Genomic DNA, 19932 nt, shown 5'->3' with positions numbered 1-19932 from the left:
AGAAAATGTCTAGAGCCAAATCTTTCATTTCTTAGTCTCCAAAACTTCTATTGGCAGCTGTGAAAATTCTGGACTGAGGAATAAAACATAATCAGATGCTTTGTTTGATCCTCAAAGATCAAATGTTTGAATTTGGGATTGGATTCTATTTTCTTCCCTTAACATAAAAAGAAATCTACTTAATAGGAATATACAGAAGTAACTCAGCACCCAAGAATATCTCTAAATTCACATAACTGTTAAGTGAAGGCTGGAAAAATGATTAAAAGTACTTGACTCCTACTACAATGCCAAATGCTGACTTCAGACTCTTTTACAAGATGTATTATTATTATTATTATTATTAAATATTGTATGACCGTTTTCCAAATTGGAAAACTGCTATAAAATTAAAAGATCTAAAGATGTATCTGGTATGTTCAAGAAAAGGGCCAGATTAGAAAGTACCACATGGGCAATCATGCTAAAAATCTTAAATGCCTCTTTTCTTTCTTCATTAACTACTCTCAAAGCAGCAACATTCCTGCCAGATATTTAGGGACATGCTTCGCCTCGAGCACTGCATGGTGATTTAGTGCCCAAGGGTTTAAATCATAAAAAAGAAAGTAAGACATAATTAAGCGCTATTTAATTAGGCAACATATCCACAACTTTAATAAAGTTGTGCACAAACTATAGATTTTTAGCCTGCCCTGAATTTTTGAAAAATAAGTTTTATAAAGTATTTTATAATATAAATTGTAACCTTTGTATCTTCAGCAATGCCCTTCTCTATTAATTCTATATTCTTGTTCTAATAAAATACTTTTCACTTTAAGTAGCTCAGTTCTGTTTACCATTATGATTTCTAAACTGGATAAAGTTGTGGGGGAAAGAAATCTTTGCTTTCAGCTTTTGCAAAATATAAACATTACCAGAACACTTTACATTACTGACATGTTTTGATCAACAACAACAACAAAAAATAAATAAAGCTTTTATTCTAACCATATTCTAAAACATGAGCATAAGTTTTATGAACAAGGAGAACTTTTAAGAATTCAGGAATATCTGAGAGAATCCATATGTTTAAAGGTAAATTAACATTTGCAAAATTTTGATTGTTATGGTTTGTTGAAACATGGGCATATTCAGCACCCTGTACCAAATATTTCTATAGCACAAGAGATGAATCTTAATAAAATTAAGCACATTTTCCAGTAAACAACCCTTGACTGTAGAAAAAAGTATTGACATTGTAAATATATGCTGAAATATACATAAATTTCTATTAATAAATCACTTTTAAAACAGTTATACTAATTTGTCTTCCCTGAAACATCTATTAATGAATCAAATAGAAATTGGTTCAAATACAAATACATATAATACTACATTACTTCCGTTTTTTTTCACCTAACCCCATATTCCCACTGTTTGGAGTTCCTTATTTTCTAAAAAAAAAAAAATGAAAACCAGTGAATATATTCTTTGGAAAATATTTTTTTATTATAAAATGTACAGTATATTGACCTTAATATTATAAAACACTGTAATGCATCAGAGTCTTGTAAAGACCAATAATTTATAAAATGAGACCAAGTTCATTGTTACTCCTTCTAGTCTCATAGTCAGATTAAAAAATACATATAAAATATATAATGAATTAATTGATCATAGCGTCCTTAGTAGCTGGCAAATGTATGTTCATATTTAAGGGAGCTAATCTCTGCATGTATTTTTATTAAAATAGATCACTCTTATTTGCTAATTTAGTCTTTCATTTTGAAGAGCTGATAGAGGCATGAACAGAAAGGTTAATAATCATATTCTATAAGCCTAGATTATGTAAAGGCACTGCAGGTATAAAAAAATTATGTTTTACTAAGGTACTTCTATCACTGCAGCTCACTTATTAACAGTTAATACTTCTTTGGTACTTTTAAGGTGCTTGTTAGAACAAGAAATAGTTTTGGACTATTGACAATAGAGTACTTTAGGTCTCAGATGCTATTGGATAGCATGAAAAACCACATTACACTGTCTTAACAATTTGAAGACCTTTTTCAACATGTTAGTTTTCTCAGTTCCAGACTTACTACCATATTGAGTACAAAAGAAATGCAGGTTGCCTTTTCTTTCCTTAGGCATTGCTGCAAGCAGCACTTTTCTCGTTGCACTCTTTTGGCAGCGACTTGAACACTAGTATCCAGTCAAAGGCACTTGTTTTAATGTTAGAATATGTGTATGTAGGTTGTTTTGGAATCACTGCCTAGTATATTTTTAGCAGTGCATTTGTAGAAGCCCGCATCCCTTTGAGTGGACTGCTGGATCACTAAAGACCCCTGAGGATGGAGGAATTTGTTTCCATACAGACGGGATTGAGCTCCTGTAGTCAGATGTGATTTATCTGGAAGCTCCCATGTTATTTCTGCTTTAGGAATCCCAATGGCCATGCAGTTCAGTTTAACTGAATTTCCAAGTCTGGCATAAATGACAGGTGCTGGCTCACTGGTGATCCGAGGAGGATAGGCGATCACAATGACAGGCACGGTCATAACAGAAGTGCCATACTCTGTGGAGACTTTGCACTGGTACGTGCCCCTGTCAAACACAGAAGCCTCACGCACTGTCAGTGAGCCATTCTCCATCAGGGAAAAGCGACCCACAGCCTGGGGGGCATCCATAACCATACCATTGGGCAGTGTCCAGGAGATCTGTGCCCGGTGGCCTGCCTGGGTGATGCAATGAAGCTGCAAAGTTTCTCCATTGATGATGCTCACCAGGTTGTTGTACTGGTTGCTAATTTCTGGCCTGACTCCCACCTTCAGGAAGACTACTCGTTCCACATAACCTCCTGGGTTTCTGGCTGTACAACGGTAGGTCCCAGCATCCCCAGCAGATAAGCTGCTGATGTGTAAGATCCCATCCCGTTTATGGTAAAATCTGTGCAGGCGACTGCCACTCAGCACTTCAGAGCCATTGGGAAGGATCCAGCTTGTGCTGGGTTTGGGGTTCCCCTGGACTGAGCAGTTCAGATTGATGTTGTGCCCAGCAATGGCAGTGATCCTTTCACTGACAGGGTCTCTGAAGGAGGGTTTCTCCAAATGGTCTGTGATGAGGAGCTGCACAAGCAGTCTGGCTTCCCCGCCCTCGTTCCGCGCAATGCACACGAGCTGCACGGCGTCTGTCGGCCTCACCCCTCTCATGTCCAAGGTACCATTGCGATGCACAGTGATCCTGTTCCCATAGTAGGGAGCTGGCAAGATTACTCCTTCTGGAAAAGCCCATAGGACGCGAGGAGCAGGGATGCCCTCAGCTTTGCAGTCAATGAGTTTTCGGCTGTCTCTGGTGGCTGTCTCCCTCACAGATGTTATTGCACTGAGATGGCCATTGATTCTGGGAGGCTGAACATCAACATGGATCCAAACGATCTTCCGATCTTCTCCAGCACTGTTGCGTGCTACACAAGTATAATTACCACTGTCAGACCTTTGGGCCTTTTGGATGAGAAGGGTGCCATCTCTGTATATCTGGTATTTGTCAGATAGGGCAGGAATAGGCCTGTTGGTTGGGGAAAGCCAGGTCACTTTGGGAGTGGGCTCTCCTTTGGCTTCACATGCTACTGTGACTACATCGCCATAAGGTACATTTATAGTGAGGTATGTTTTGTTCCTGATGGTTGCAGGCTCTGCCACCACTTTGACCCGCACTTTCATTTCATCCTTCCCAATCTGGTTTTCGGCATAGCAGGTGTAGTCCCCTTCCTCCCTCAGTCCAACATCATTGAAATACAGGGTGCCGTTATCAAAGACCACGTATCGCTTGGTCCGGCTCCCACTGTCATCTGACTGCATGAAGGTATTGATCATGCTGCCATCTGGGAGGCCCCAGGAGATCTCTGGGTTTGGCAGACCTGTGGCTACACAGTCAACTTTCAGGTCCCCTCCGTACTTGACCTTGTGGTTATTCTCATTCTTATGTTCTATTTTTGCTGGTTTCATCATCACATTCACTTTGAGGACCACGTAGTCATCCCCTATCTTATTGCGGGCAACACACAAATAGTCTCCTGCATCTTTGTCTGTAACTGAATGAACAACCAAAGTCCCATTGCTGAATACTTTGATTCTAGTCTCCAAAGTGCTGTAAGGAAAGAAAAAAGAACCTAACATGAGCTACAAAATCATATCTTGGGTATTAACAACTGAGAGAAATCTATAGGGGGAATAACAACTCAACAGTATTTAATAAAAAAAAAAAAAAAAAAAAAAAAAAGAATAGAGAAGAAAATTGCTATCATTAAATGATTAGATGGTCAGAATTTTCCAGGATATTCAACACCAAGAAGCAAATGGAAAAAAAAAAAAAGCAAAAAAAAAAATAATTCTACTTGTAACGAAATAATTCTGTTGTGTTTAATGACTTTAATGCTATTTTTGACCATTAAACATCCACTAAATACCGTATTATGGTGGTTTTGACTCTTCTGACTACATGTACATTATTCTCTAACATTGAAATATGAGATCTCTGAATGATATAATCCACATGAGGACACATGGACCATAATGGAGTCTGGCACCTGGGTCTTCAGCTAAAAACAAATAAAGATGAGGAACTTCCTCTGGCCTTGGCTATAAATATTAAACCTTTAGAAGAGTCACAATGAAGCAAAATGTTGCTAAGCTCTGAAATAAGGAAAAAAAAAGTTCCCAGTATGCTATAAAAGCATACTGGAAAATCCTTTCCACTTCACTATGGAATTGGTGTATGATGGTCAAACCCAACTTCCTGAGTAGCCACAGTTTTCTCCCCAAAGATCTTCAGTATTTGAAAAACAGCCCACATAAAGATCATGAAGGAAAATGAAAAATAAATAAAGTATTTTTTTGCTACCACTATAAGGCATAAAATTCAATCTGGATTTTATGCTATCTACAGGTTACTTAACTACACATTTTAATTAAAGTGCATTTCTCATCTGTTTATAGTTCTCAAAGGTGAGCTATGAATACTTTATAGCACAGAAATCAGTTTTCAATCAAGTGTTAGGACAGCTATTGTACGTTTGTATAAGTGATATTTTACTTGATATTGCTAACACTGGAGAATGTATTGGTTTAGGCATTTATATGCAACCAGACCTTATTGTGTGGTAACATTCACCTATACATGACATTTAAATGATTGTGTCTGTTTAAATAATTATAAATTGATTTATTTGTCCAGTATTTACTGTGTGTAATGAGATAAAATTCAATGATTCCTTTTCTCCTAGGGAAAAGCAGGCACCTGTGCAATATTATTCAGACTAAGCGCATTGGAATAAGCAGTACAGAAAGCTGTATATCTGGACTTTTTACTATGTTTACAAGTGGCTGTAAAAGACAAATAGTGGCAGCTTATCCTAAAAACTTGTAGCTAACTCTTCAAGAATAATACTGCTTTCAGGAAAATTATGCTAAGACATAACTTGACTACCTTTTGATATAATTTCAAATTCTTTCTTAAGGATTGGGTGGATCATTCAAAACCCAAAGAAGTCGGGACTGAAATTTGTACATATATGTGTGGGCTTTTATCTAGTTCATCTAAACTGCAATTTACCTGCAACACCCCAAATAGTAATTTACCTGTGAAGTGAATCAATCATCCTTTTGGAAGGCAACCTCCATAATATCCGAGGCCAAGGGTCACCAGAAGCACTACAGTCCAAATGCAGGATGCCACCGTAGGTTACATCTGTTCTCTGAGGAGAGCTCCCAGTGATCTTGGCATTAGATGCGTGCTTTTTCACATGGAGTTGTACTGTTCTCCTGGCAGCTCCCACCATGTTAGCAGCAATGCACTCATAGCTCCCACTGTCCTTGGGGGAGACATTGCGAATGTAAAGCGTCCCATTGGGAAAAACAAATAAATTCCCATTGACAAACTGAGAAGGTCGGATTTGTGTGCCATCAAAGACCACCCAGCGGATGTTGGGAGAAGGTGCTGCTTTGGCAGTGCAGTGGATGTTAATACTGCTACCAAGGGGCAAGGAAATGTTCTCTTCCTTGTCCTGCTGGATGATGGGGGGTAAGGCTGCAATGTGCAGCCTCACTGCAATGCTGTCAGCTCCTGCAGCATTGCTTGCTACACATTTGTAAACTCCTCGGTCTGAAAAAGTCGCTTGTTTGATAGACAAGGTTCGATTTTCATGAAGCATTATCCTGTTTTCTGTGGTTGTGACTGTCTGCAAAATCTTCCTATCTGGGAAAATCCATGAAATGAGTGGGCTTGGAGTCCCGCTAGCCTGACATTCCATTGCTATGGTGTCTCCAAAGTAGACGGTGACATCTCGATAACGGGAAAGTAAAATTTTGGGCTGGTGGGCTACAACTGTGAGCACAACAATCATTTTATCTACGCCATGCAGGTTCTGAGCTGTGCATAAATACTGTCCACGATCCTGAAGCTGAGCATTTCGGATAAGGAGAGTACCATTTTTCCAGACTTCAAACCTTTGTAACTTGCTGTTGGCTGTCATTAGAGCTCCTGTGAAGGTGAGAGGAAAGAAAGAGAAGGTCAAAGGGTTTAAAATGCACATTATTGCATAAAGAAGTCTTAAGCGAGATTTTAAGTTTAGTCAACACCAATTACAACCCATAAGACATCTTTTGACATTCTCCATTGCTCAAATTAGTCTTTGTTTCTATTGCAGAACTAACCACTAGCTTGCAAATGCAGATAATACGGAAGTTTTTGAAGGCCTTATGTTTTAGGATCCCTCTTAAATGTTTATGTGACTTTTCTGTTCCTTTTGCATATGGAGATGACAAACACATCAGTATTTACAGTAGCAAGGTTAATAAACCCATACTCACAAGTATTGCCATATTAAATTCTAACTGCTATGAATATGCAGAGTTGGCTGCTCTTCACAGCCAAAAATTACTCTTCAAAAATGAACTCATTAAATGGTAAGGTTTTCTTTTATTACAAGAAACATTGCAAATCTACTATTCCTTTTAATGATTACTTGCAATTCATCACCTTCACTACAAGAAGTATTTTTCAGTATTTTGAACTATTACTGTGATCATGTTGTATCTCTGTGCAATACCTCTACAAAGTGTGTAAAGAACACATTTTTATTTTATCTTACCTGTAGAGACTTTTGTCCAAGTAATAAAAGGCTTGGGTTCCCCAACTGCATCACAAGGGATAAAAGCATCTGTTTCAGCAAGGATGGATATGCTCTGAGATGCTTTTGTGATAATTTTAGGTCTTTCTCCATGCACCCTAAAATTAGTGGAAGACTGAATTACAGTAGAGTTGTGAGGCATAATGCCTCCCATGTAAGGAACAGATGGGAATTTTTGATGACGATGATGGACACTTTTAAAAGGATGAACTGTAGTGGTTATTTGTGGTTTTGTACGCTGAGAGAACAAGGCTGGAGGGGTGATCTTTACAATCAGTGGTGGTGATGTGGTTGTTGTGGCATGTGGCATTGGAGGCACTGGAACAGCTATAGCTTTCTGCACTGTAATCCCAGTAGGTAAGACCTGAGCAACCTTCTTCTCATTTGTATCTTTTGGCACTAGCTGACTAGGAACATCTGGTTTAGGATGCATATTTAAGTGAGGGAATATCCTTGTTCTGTTGAGAAGGAATGGTATTCTGGAACCAGGATAATAGGGGATCACTTGACTTGGTAGCCTCCCTGCTGTGCCTCTGTTATCTGGAAGATGGTTATTTCCAAAAAATCTTGAATTAATATTAAATCTGTTCTGACCCTGATTATTGAACTTGCTTTCGATTAATAGATTTGTTTTGTTAAATGGAGAAGCTTGTGTTGGAGTAGTTGTTTCTCTGTGGGAAGCAAAATGTTTTCTGTCCTGGATGGTGTGTGCTGCATACGCTGTTATCTCTGGTTTGTTTGTGTAGTGGAGAGGTTGATGTGTTATAAAATAGTGAAGTGGGCCCTGTGTTACAGGAAGCTTCACTGTGCCTCTTACTGGAATGTGCTTTGGAGGCACAACATGTAGTCTTTGGTTGATGTTTGGTATCATTCCAGCAGGTGGATGGGGAATATTTGGATTTAGAAGTAAACTGTTGTTTGACTTGCTACTGTACGACTCTTTGAATTGCTTCTCTTTTGACTGTATGCTAATCCTGTTTTCATTTGAGGAAGAAGTAGGGTGAACATTCTGTTTTGAGGTCATCACTATATTGTCACCACCTGCTCCAACTTGTTTTGCTTCTGGGAATCTTTCTTGACTGAAGATATTACTCTCCTTAGTGGTATAATGAAGAGAAGGATGTGAAGTACTTGAAATGGATGGGGGAAGAGTGACAAGTTTCATAAATGGAATAAAAGCAGTGGATGTAATAGGAGGTTTTTCAGTTGTCTGCGAATGATGTAACATAGATTCCTCTCTATCCAAGGAAGATGCTTCTGTCCCAGCATGGGAAGTAACATATTTCTTTGTCTCTTTAACTGGAAAAGTCTGAGTTTCTGGAGTGCTGAAAGAGGAAGATAAAGTAGTTATCTCATGTTGCTGAGGTGGCTCAGCTTTTGCTGGTGTTTCTATAGATACTGTGGGCTTCCATGGCTCCTTTGAAACTGAGAGGTCCTTAAAAATTTCTACTGTACCAACAGGAATACTTAAGTTACTCATAGTGGGATATGCCAGCTGGAATGTTCTAGTAGTTGTTTCATTAACCATAACTTCTAAGTCAAATAGGTTGGGCTTTTCTTGAGATTCTGGTTTTGTCGATAGCATTGAACTGTTCCTATATGCAGGAGTGGTTGTCCTTAACTGTTCTGCCGTATGATCCACTGTTTTAGAATCTGCTTTCATGTCCTCTGCAGAGATATTGTCTAATGTGTGGTATGCTGGCACTTCACTTTGCTCTGGTTTCAAAGGTACACTTGACTCTTTTGTGGGAAGCACGTCACGTACAGCGTATGATGATAAAATTGTGACGGGTGCAGTCACTGGAAGTTCCAAGGTTTCAGGGCTAATAGGATGTGTCACATGTTTAGCTTCAGGTGGAGAAGTAGTAGGCCTAAAAGAGAAAGTTGTGATCACGTCTCTGATTTTTGTAATTTTCTCTGTGACATCTGAATCAGGAATTAATGAAGGAGTGGACTTCATATGCTCCTCTTTCCTAGCCTGTATTTTGATGTTTTTAAGATCAGGACTTTCAAGAGTTGCAGAAGTAGTTTTGGTAACAGCTTCAATTTCAGATGTCCTTGGAACTATAGGTATTGCCTCTGTGGTTGAAACAACATGGGGCAAAGGCTTTGGTCTTTGTCGGATTCTGTTTGGCCTTCTCCTTCTCCCGAAAGGCCTTTTTCTACCATGCTGAGTAATAAGTGAAGGCATGGTCTTTCTATACAGAGTTGTTGTAGTGGCAACAGTGGTCAATCTACTGATGGAAGAAGCCGTTTCTAACCCCTCTCGTGTTTTATGAGGAGCATAAGCACTATGCAAAATGAATATGGGACCTTGTTTTGGAATAGCCATGTTTCTATGTTCCTCTGTCTGAGAATTGTCTGCATAACTGCTGGACACGCTTTCTTGAGTCACTGTATTCCTGTGAGTTTCAGGTTCCTCTTTGCTCTGAACCCTGATGGGTGTGACAGCTGGAAAACTGTTACTTAACTCTGCTGTTTTTGTATGACTTGTGGACATTTTTTTGTGCTGGTATCTTGCATCATTGCCCTTTTCTCTAACAAATGGAAAAGTAGATGAAGGAACAGTAGTAGTGCCCACAGATTCCGTTGGGATGATCTCATCAAACTGAGAAGGTGCCGAAGTTATGGCGTCAACTCTAATTGGGCCCACTTCATTTAACTCCAAGCTTGTCTCCAAGGTGCTATGAAGATCCACAGTCTGAGACTCAGCAAGGAGAGTAGCATCAAGTGGTAGCTCAGCAAAAGCAGAATTTTCTTCAGATATGGAAGATACAGTTTTATCTACATTTTCCACTGTGAATAAACTGCTCTGAACATTAGGAAAGTTTGTCACAATTTGTTTGGTGAGAGGTTCTTCAGTAATGGCAACTGAATCATCTATCCTGACATCAAGATGCTGCCCCCCTTGCGGTTGTGGAGTTGTAGAGACAGGAGTCAAATATGGACCTGATAAAGCAATTTCTACACTGTCAACATTTGCAGGTGTTTGTAAAGCCCTGTGGCTGGAGAATGGGTCAGTTTCTGACCTTATTAATACAGACTGGACTGAAAACATTTCTGTGTTCTGTGACACAGTGACCGAGAATTGCTCATCTTCACCCACAGGTGATGCATCAGCAGAGGAATCCACCACATCAGCTCTTGTCTCTGAAGGTGGAGGGCTGGCTAAGGGATAAGGGGCGGGAGTAGCTTCCTGCATGACTGATGGCAGTGAAGTTGTTGCAGAGATGGCTGTAGCTGTTGTTGTTCTAGGAAGATTCTTCCCACGGACCTTTGCCAAAATGTCAGCCCAATGCTGTGGATTAATCTGTTTGCTTGCAACATTAATTCTCCTTCGAGATTCAAATACTCTCCGGCCTTCTGCAACATTGCTGTCTTGGGTTTCATCAGTACTTTTCCAGACTTTCATTTTCCTTCTACCCTTCTTCCCCTTTTTAATTTGAGCCTCTGGCACTTGGTCACTTTTTTGTTTATAAGGTATTTCCCAGTCTTTTAGGCGGTTCTTTCTTCGTGGGAACTCCTCTACCCCTCCTGTCCCTGACCCCTCTTCATCATCTATGACCCGCCCTCTTGTTTTTGACAAACCTTTTGAGCCTGGGCGCTTCTTTAGTTTTATGCGTTTAAATGACCTGTCAGACACCATTTTATTTACTGTGACCCTTACAACAAACTGATCTGATCCCTGCTGATTGACAGCCACACATCTGTAATGGCCACTATCAGTGACATGGCTCCTTGGAATAAGCAAAGTACCATTGGGCAGCATATAGCCTTTCGAAGAGTTTGATACATCATTGAGTACCTGACTGTTTGGAAGAATCCAGCTCAACTGCGGGTCTGGGATGGCAACTGCATTGCATGGCAAACTTATTGGATCTCCAACATTTTTTTCAACCCTCACTACATCTGAATCAGCTATCTGAATAGCTGCAGGCTGCACAACTAGTCTGTAAGCCATTATGTCCACATCATCTCTCACTTGGGCAAGGCAGTGGTACACACCTCCATCAGTGGAACTCACTGCTTTGATTATTAGTTGGCCACTACTGAGAATGGAAAACCTACTGTCCTTCTCATTAAAAGGTGCCTGCAGTTTAGTTCCATCTGGAAAAAGCCACTGAATGAAGGGGCTCTCAGAGGCTTTCACACTGCAGCTCAGCTGACACTCTGACCCTTCCACCACACTCTGTGCTGTCCTTGTGCTTTGATTTTGCTCTATCATTACCCAGTTTCTCTGCTGCCTGATGGTTTTGGTAGGAATTGTCTGAGAAAACACAGTAAAAAAAGATAGCACAACTTTTTTCCCTGTACTCTGGCGTCTGTTTAATTGGATATTTATAAGAGGCTGCATGACCCAGGAAGGCTCAGCCAGTATTTGAGCTTTTACACCTGTGTAGTAAAGAGCATCATAATCTGAGCCTTGCCTGTACCTATAGCTTATTTTAGGTTCTTTTCTAAGCATAAGTTCCCTCTCTAATTTGACAGGTACTTCACTGTAGTAAGCTATAAGCTTCCATAGTTTTTCGTAGTTTTCTCGATTCATTGGACATTCAAAATCCAGTGCAATTGTGGCATTTATAGCTATCTCCTGAGTCTGGATTTGATTCCACTGAATTTTGGTAGAACCTGTTGGTTTTTTGATTTCACAGTTCAGGTGGACTACATTGCCATGCTCATCAGTCATATTTAGAGTAATGTTCCATGGCGAGGACCGAAGTTCTTCCAGAGGGAGCTCGTAACTGTCATCATCTTCCTCATCTTGAGTACTGCTATTTTGCTTCAGTGAAGACTGAATGACAGGCTTCCTACAGGAAATATCTTTCAAGTTTTGAATATCTTCGTTCTGCAGTTGTTTTGGGCTGCTGCACTTAGCACAGAGCTGTCCCCCTTCATAGGCTTTGTCCTTTTTGCATTTTAAAACACCTGCAAAAAAAAAAAAAAAGTAAGAAAATAAAAGAGAAAATGAGATAGATAAATAACCTGAAAAACTCTGTTCTTAAGCTAAACAACTCTCAGAAGTATGAAATAAACTTCATGAGAATTGCATTATGTCACATGACACGTAAGGCAAGACTTACAGAATGGCACCTCTTTGTTTTACAGCTGAATGGGCACCCAGTTCTCAATCTGACCATGATTTCTTCTGACTTTAATGAGAGGATTGAATACTGAATTAAATGCCTAGGAACTGAAGTGTGCAGGGCAACATTTAAATCAGTAAAAAACTACTCTGTGTCAAAAAGTCTGCATTTGTACAATGACACCCTAACTTGTGGATCTACTGTGAAGAGGAGTGGGACCTTTCAGCTTTCAAAAAAAACAGCATTTACCAGAGAAGTACTGGACTTCCTCATTAAATAATCCAGGAAGCTTTTTTTTTCCTTTATTAAGAACAATATTGGGATACACAGAACATTTTACTGTAGCTACCAAAATGGGCTGACTAGTTCATGCACTTACAAGCTATTTATCAGCAGGAAAAATAAAAAGAGTGCCACTTCTTTCTTCACCTCTGAAACAACTGTAAACTTTGTAATAATAATTAAAAAAAAAGCTAAAACTGAGAGGGAAAGCTAGACAAGGAAATTACAGTCTTGAGTCCTCTCTTCTGTCAATGCAGACTGTTGTCAGCAAAGTAACCATCATATATTTACTGCATTGTTCTGCTCACTTGAATGTCAAATGTTACCTTAGTTATTTAATTTGGAAGCATACAGTACAGTTATTCTAGCAGTAAGTATCATCCTGAAGAATGAGAGATTTTTAAATGAATGAACAATATACTAATGGGCTATAAGACAAAATGTCAGGAGAAGGGAAATGCACAAAAAAATTTCATACCATTATTTAAATTGAAAATATAGGCTTTGCTAGTCTGAAAAATCAATTTTCTTGAAAAGGTGTGACAAATGAAATACATACATTCATATATCCATAAGTACATAGATATATCTGCAGTTTATCACTTGCATATTTAAACAAGATATTTCAAATATAAAGAAAAACTGGCCCACAATCAACTTGGCAGTGGATAGACTGATCTGAAGAAATTTAGTAAGTCTTTATAGACAGAATTCCCAAAGAAGTTAATGTTAGAGTCATACACAAATACAAAATCTGTCATACATGAAAAAGGCATGGATAAATTATTCCTCCCTCCAAAAATCACTACTGTTTTAGTGTAAAGAGGTAATGTAACTGAATAAAAATGCTAGCAAGCCAAACACTGCACTAAGGAAAGAATGTTTAGCTAATATCTCATAACTTACAGTAAAACTTAAGTACACCCATTACTCATACACACACAATTTGGATCAAGAACAGAATGTAAAAATATTAAAATGTAAGCTAGTGAAATACAGTATTTCAGTAAGATGACTCAAATATCCGTTTAGTCCGGAAGATTTATATTACTCATTCACACATTCTTAAAAAGCACTTTCCTACAGTCAAGTGCAAAATTGCAATGAATTATGTATTCTAAGATAACAAAACCCACATCATTCACTATGTGTGCTCCAAAATCATTATATGAACCTTGTGACTCCATCATTTATTTGAGGCATCTTCAGTTACAATAAAATGCCAATTCCCTCTTAATATTCTAGTAGTAGCTTTGGTATGACACCAGTTTCTCTGCTGAACTGAGATGTCCAAACTGTAAATTGACACACCAACCTCTCCTCATTTAGTGTATTCCTGATACAGAGGCATTATAAAACTCTTTTTTGCTTCTGTACACAATCAGAAGCCTTCCAGCCTAGGCATTGTGATGCTATTCTCATCTCTAAGCTTGAACAAAGATCAACAACCTATTTTATGAAAAAACTGCACGGTTGAAAATAAATACATTGCAAGTACTTGAAAATACTTAAAATAGATTTGCTCCATCATAAAGGAATCTGTGGTCAATGAAGAAACACAGATGGACAAGAACAACACACACTACAGCCTTAATGTTAATAGGTTCAAAGTTAGAGGGCTTAACCAGGAATTGGGTAACCTGATTTCCTTCCTTCCTTAGACAAACAAGTTCAAATCCAATGTTATCACCTTCTATGAAGGCATAGAGTCAGTAGCTTTGTTGGCTGAGGGCAATTGGTAGCCCTTAGCCAAAGGTGTACTGCTGTGCAAGCAAATGCAGTAAAAGGTTATAACCCCTTTCCAGTTATAAACTTCACTACCACTTCCATCATCTCAAATGTAATGGCTTATTTCTTTGCTGTTAAATACATATTTTTATCTAATGAAACAAAACTGCTTTCTTTTAACAACGTTTTTTAAATACACGCATTTATTGAAAAGAAACAGAATTTAATCCTGCACACAGACATCATGTAGGTAATAGTACTCTGGAAATAACAAAACTATCAACATATAGAACAGGAAAAAAATCCACATTATGAGTTCAATAAACACTGGTAGCTTATGTTCCTACCTCCAAAAACTTCATTCCATTCAAGAAGCCACTTCAAACTGCAGTCACAGGCCCATGGATTTCCATGAAGGTAAAGATTTTCCAGCAGTGGCATGCCTTGAAACATCCCTGAAGGCAAGGTCTTAAGAGCATTTTCAGACAGGTAGAGATGTCTTACTGTTGACAGTTTGAAATAATCAAGGACCATAAATGTTGCAAAGGTGTTGGGGTGAAGCTGCTGGAGCAAATTTCCTTCCAGGTGGACAAGTCTTAGAGAGATTAAACCATTAAAAGCATTTGGATGAATAAACTCAATTCTGTTGTGGTCCATGTGCAGTCTCATTAAGCTTGAAAGTCCTTGGAGAGTTTGACCAGTTATGGCTTTCAATTTGTTGTAACTGATTTTGAAAACCTAAACAAAAAAACCAAACCAAAACAAAAAGAACCAGAGATTAATTTTTTTTAAAATCTAAATCCAAATAGAATAGCAATCAAGCAAACCTTTTACTCCCACATTCAAATCTTTTGCACCACTAAAAAATGATATGCTGGTCAGAGGTAGAATAAACCTGAGTGTTACTTGGCATTATCGAGTTAGACATAGGCATAGTTAATAGATATCCAATGTATTTTGGGGGAAAAATGGTATGTTAATCCTAAAAAGGCACTATAAAGAACACTTATTTTTGTTTTATTTTTGTTTTCTGTTATTCATGGAAGTTAATTTTGAAATTTAGGAAAACATAAGCATTACCTGTAGAGACACAAGATCCTTCAAAGCACCATTAGGAATATTCTGAATGTCATTTCCATGTATCATGAGCAATTCCAATTTTGTAAGTCCTGCAAAGGAGTTTTCGTATATAGACTGTATACTGTTAAACCTGGGGAAAAAATCACACATGCAGTTACAATTTATACATTGACTGTCATGGACTCAAAATGTAAAATTAGTATAACCTAACTTACAGGAAAAACTGGAGAGACCTTAATGCATTGTCAAAAGGCCAGAAGTTACTGAAAGACTCTTACAAGGCCCAAGAATACTTAGTTCATGTTTACATTGAGATTTCTTTTAACTCACTTCATGGCACTACAGCCATAAATTAGGAATAAAAGTAATAAACAGGCGTTTAAGTTCTAATAGTTGTCAGTGTATTTTTCCATGCAGCTCAGTTTATAGAATGGAAATAAGTTAATGGCCTGTGGCCAAACCATGATGCTATGGAGCCTGGCAAACTAGACAGGCTGCAGTGTTGCCAAAGCAGCATTTAAAAATAAATAAATAGAGATTTGGAGAGTAAACATTAAAAACGGGTTATCTCTCAAACAGCACAAGAAGCAGTAAGTCACATCCTGCTTAACTTACTGCTACAATTACTTAATATAATTGGCTACATGAACTAAATACATAAGATCTAGGAACTGACCTTCCAATTACATCATTGGATCCTTGGAACTCCTCTTAGATAAGGAATACAGAAAAATCTACTCTTTGAAAATAAATCAGTTTTGCTTTGGACAAGCAAATCAGGTTTTATTTGCCAATTTGGAAGAATTACATTTGGTGGCCTAGCTCTACATTTGTGTTTTCCATATGTATACAGAAAATTAAATGTATTATCTAATCTAGGCATGCAGTCTTAAAACTAAGTACAGAATTTTAGAGATTTTTTCCAATTTATTGGTATTTTCTAGAAAGCCAGGGAAGACACAGCATGAAATTAAAATAACTTGAATACAGAGAAAATACTTTTGGCTCTTCACCATATTTATCTAGCTAAAGATTCCTAATTTGCTAAAAAAATTATAACACTGTATTAATAGTTTTATTCCTTCTGCAGAACCACTAAGCTTAGAGCAGACATCCTATTAAAATTCCTTAATTTAAAAATCAGTTATTTGAAAAAAAAATCACAATTTAAACTAAAAATTTCTCCTAAATAATTTCCAATTAGAAAAATAATCTTCACCTTCTAACTATATAGCACTTAAAAAAGTAATGTGATAAAAGCACTCTTTCAAAGTGAAAGTGCAACAACAAATAGATAAGACTGTTTCTTCCTGGGAAAGGACACAACTCAGAAACTGTCATTTGTAGTGATGAAGCACAAAGAGAAGAAATGTCTTTCATGTTAACAGTATATCAAATAATTTACTTTACTAAAAAATCAGCCCAAACATCTCAGTAACTTAGAAGCCTACATTCCATCTTCAAAAGCAATTTAGCGATCGTAGTACATATTTCTTTAACGTAGCTTTACTGAGCACAAGAGCATTCTGAAACTAAAATTGGGCTTTAGGTGGACAAAATGTTGGTGAATAAAAACTTTAACTATAAGGAAGCAAAAAAACAAAACAAAACAAAACAAAAAAACTAAACAAATCAAGGTCACTACTGCCAGTCATTGCATGATCAGTTGCAGCTTAATGAATGGCCATGAGGTTGTCAGGGTGAGTTCATCATGGACAGTGGGGCAGCCCTGACACCAAGCAGAAGAGGACTGTGACTCTTGCACCGTTCTGTGTCACACAATGACCCAACACGGTACTTTTGTGGTATGAAGCCCACTAACAGTCTTGTTAACAAGAAGTTAGAAACTTCTCGTTTCAAAATCTGAGAGATGTGAGTTGGTAATATCCTGGCAGAGGAAAGCAAGTTAGAGTCTGAGCAATCTCTTCCCAAAATATGCTTATATTGTGCTTAGTGCTTGAAAGAAACTGCAAGAAAACCACAACTCCAAAGGCAATGGATCAGATTTTTCTACTGTATTCATTTAATATATGCTATATCTCATTGTCCCCAAAAATACTATTGAGTTACACCATAGAATTTTACTCCTACTTGATTTTTTTTTTTTAAATCAGGTATAAAATTCCGTATTCTGTATACAGTCTAGACTAAATGATTAAATGTTCCATTTGCCAAAAAAGAACTCATGCCATGGTATAAATATTTATTTGAAAATAATAGTAGCTTTTGTTTGAAACAAAAAGGCTAAGCTGATTTCTCCATGCCAGCACCTGCAGTGTTTGAAATACAGCACCGATGGGCAAGAACCCATCTCTGGGATTCTACTTAAGAAGTACACACAGAAATCCCGGTTTGCCGCACGTGCGTGAAGCACTCCAGACTTCTGCACTAAGAGCATAAAGCTGTTTGCTCCAAGCTGCCATACGAACCCGAAGTTGATTCTTTCCACATGCTTAGGGATGCGTGCCGGCACGGCTGCCAGGGAGCGGAAGGTGCAGTGGACCTCGGTGGGCAGGTAGCAGGCGCAGGGCTGGGGGCAGCCCAGGGCACCCGGCGGCAGCCCCAGGGCCAGCACCAGCACCACGGACAGCGCTCCGGCCGCCGCCCACTCCCCCATCTTGTCGCCTCCTCTCGCCTGGCTCCTCCTACATGGGTGTGGGGCAGGGAGGAAGAAAAGAGAGAAGTAATTAGGATTTTTAAAAACCTTTTATATACTCTTTATATATTTTAAACCCTTTATATACCTAGTGATTACCTGCATTGTCTAGAAAGTCTGTAGACAATCAAGGCCAAGTTCAACTGGAAAGCCATTTTCTTTATTCCATGACAATTTCTACTTCTGGGTCAATTTCTCCCCCATTACTCACTTCTACTAAATATCTATTCTAAAAAAGTTATGCTATCTCCCCATGGTAATAAATTTTATAGGCTTATTCTGTACACCAAGAAAAACCAGAAAACTTCCAGGGACAGACCTAACTCAATCAAATTGCCAGGGCTCCCTCTACAGTCAATGAAAAATGAAAAAAACAACCAAGCCATAATCACTGGAAGATGAATAATATCAGTTATGTACCTCAACAGATAACTAAAAATGGTATAATTGAGCTTCATTAGGTCCCAAATTAGTTAGCAAACTCACCTCACCTAGCTGCCTAATTTTAAGACAGGCTATTAACTTTTGGTAGGGTAAAATGTGGCTCAATTAATCTCATTCATAATAGATAGATTGAGACAGAAAGTGAAAGAAAGAATTGGCTTGCCATAGATCTAAACTCTGTCATCCTCTGCCATGGATTACTCTGTGATGTTGGATATACTCTTATATTGCAATCTAAACCAAACACGTATTATGACTGATCAGAAAAGATAAACCTAGACGATTTGTTTAAAAGCGTAAGTACAGGGCTCAGAGGAAAAGTTTATATTTCTACCAATACTCAAGTTCATATTTTTGGAATTGTGTGTCAAAGTCTGGACGGCTAGAACCATGGAGAGACTTTTAAAAAAGGACACACAAGAAAACACAACTGTTATACTGACCTTGAGCACTAGTAATTTCTGAAAATCAAATAATTTATGTAACATCTTATTACCGATTAAGCACCCTAACTCTGGATAAATGAGTTTAAAACATTCTTACTATTATTCCTGACAGCAGAAGAATTTGAAAGCTTTTCAAATTAACACCATACAAGAATACTGGCTGCTATTAGTAACAGAAATTTAATATTCCTGCAACAATGACAGAAAGGCTTTCACTTGTACCAGGTATTATTAGTTTCATTAGTTATTTGCTTGTAGTATAAAAGTCAGATTTTCTTAGGTCTGCCAGCAACAAGATGCACATTTTTTCCCTAAGATTACCATGTGCAAACCATTACAGTTCAAAGGAGAGGCTCGTTGGGATGAAGAGTTCTCCCAAATATCCGTGGTCAAGTTAATGAGACGCTTAGCATTCTTTACGAGACAAACAGCTTGTAATTTGTTTAAGAATTTTCAGGTGCCGTTTTCCTTTTATTCGTCTTAATGAAAATTCCTTCTAAAAAACAGCCTACCCATTTTGATTTTCCTTTTGTGAGAGGTCCCTTTCAGGACGTGCTGGTTAAGGTGAAGAGGAGACTGCAGTGACTCGTGAGGGGCTGGGGAAGGGCCGGCCGGCGGGACTTACCGCGCTGTGTCCCGTGTCAGAGGGAGGCACGGCCAGACCCTGCCGCGCCCGGCCGGGGCCGCTCCTGCGGGATGCGCCGGGATCTGCCGGAGCGGCTCCCCCCGCGCCGCACGGGGGCGCTCTCCGCCGCCCCGTCGCTATTGGCTGTCTATACCGCCCGCGCAGCGTGCCGGCCAATGGGCTGCGGCCCCGCCCCCGACGGGCGGGGCGTGGGCGGGGCCCCGAGTGTCAGCGCTGCCGCCCGGCGGGGAGGTCTGCGGGAGGGGGCGGCCGGTGCTGCGGGGCCCGGGCCGAGTGCCAGCGGCGGCTGGGGCTGCGGGGAGCCGTAATCACCCTCGCCTCCGCGTCTCTTTCTCCGGACCGGAGGACAGATGCTTCCCATTAGGGAAGAATGTCCCCGCCGGACGGGGCGACGGGAGCGC

General features: G+C 39.1%; 1 protein-coding gene across 1 annotated transcript; it reads right to left on the bottom strand.

Moving 5' to 3' along the window:
* Positions 1-1409: 1409 nt before the first annotated feature.
* On the bottom strand, positions 1410-17956 carry MXRA5 (matrix remodeling associated 5; the record flags this gene model as incomplete). The annotated part of the gene is made up of 6 exons (XM_083854478.1): positions 1410-4125; positions 5616-6516; positions 7127-12091; positions 14607-14997; positions 15340-15469; positions 17928-17956. The coding sequence occupies 6 exons, from the start codon at positions 17954-17956 to the stop codon at positions 2214-2216; spliced, it is 8328 nt and encodes a 2775-aa protein (XP_083710604.1). The 3' UTR covers positions 1410-2213.
* Between the last annotated feature and the right edge of the window lie 1976 nt (positions 17957-19932).

This window comes from Zosterops lateralis (genome assembly GCF_965231275.1).
Source record: "Zosterops lateralis genome assembly, chromosome: 2".
Taxonomy (NCBI): Eukaryota; Metazoa; Chordata; class Aves; order Passeriformes; family Zosteropidae; genus Zosterops; species Zosterops lateralis.
Note: the sequence above shows the minus strand (reverse complement) of the source record. Positions and strands in the feature narration are given on the sequence as shown.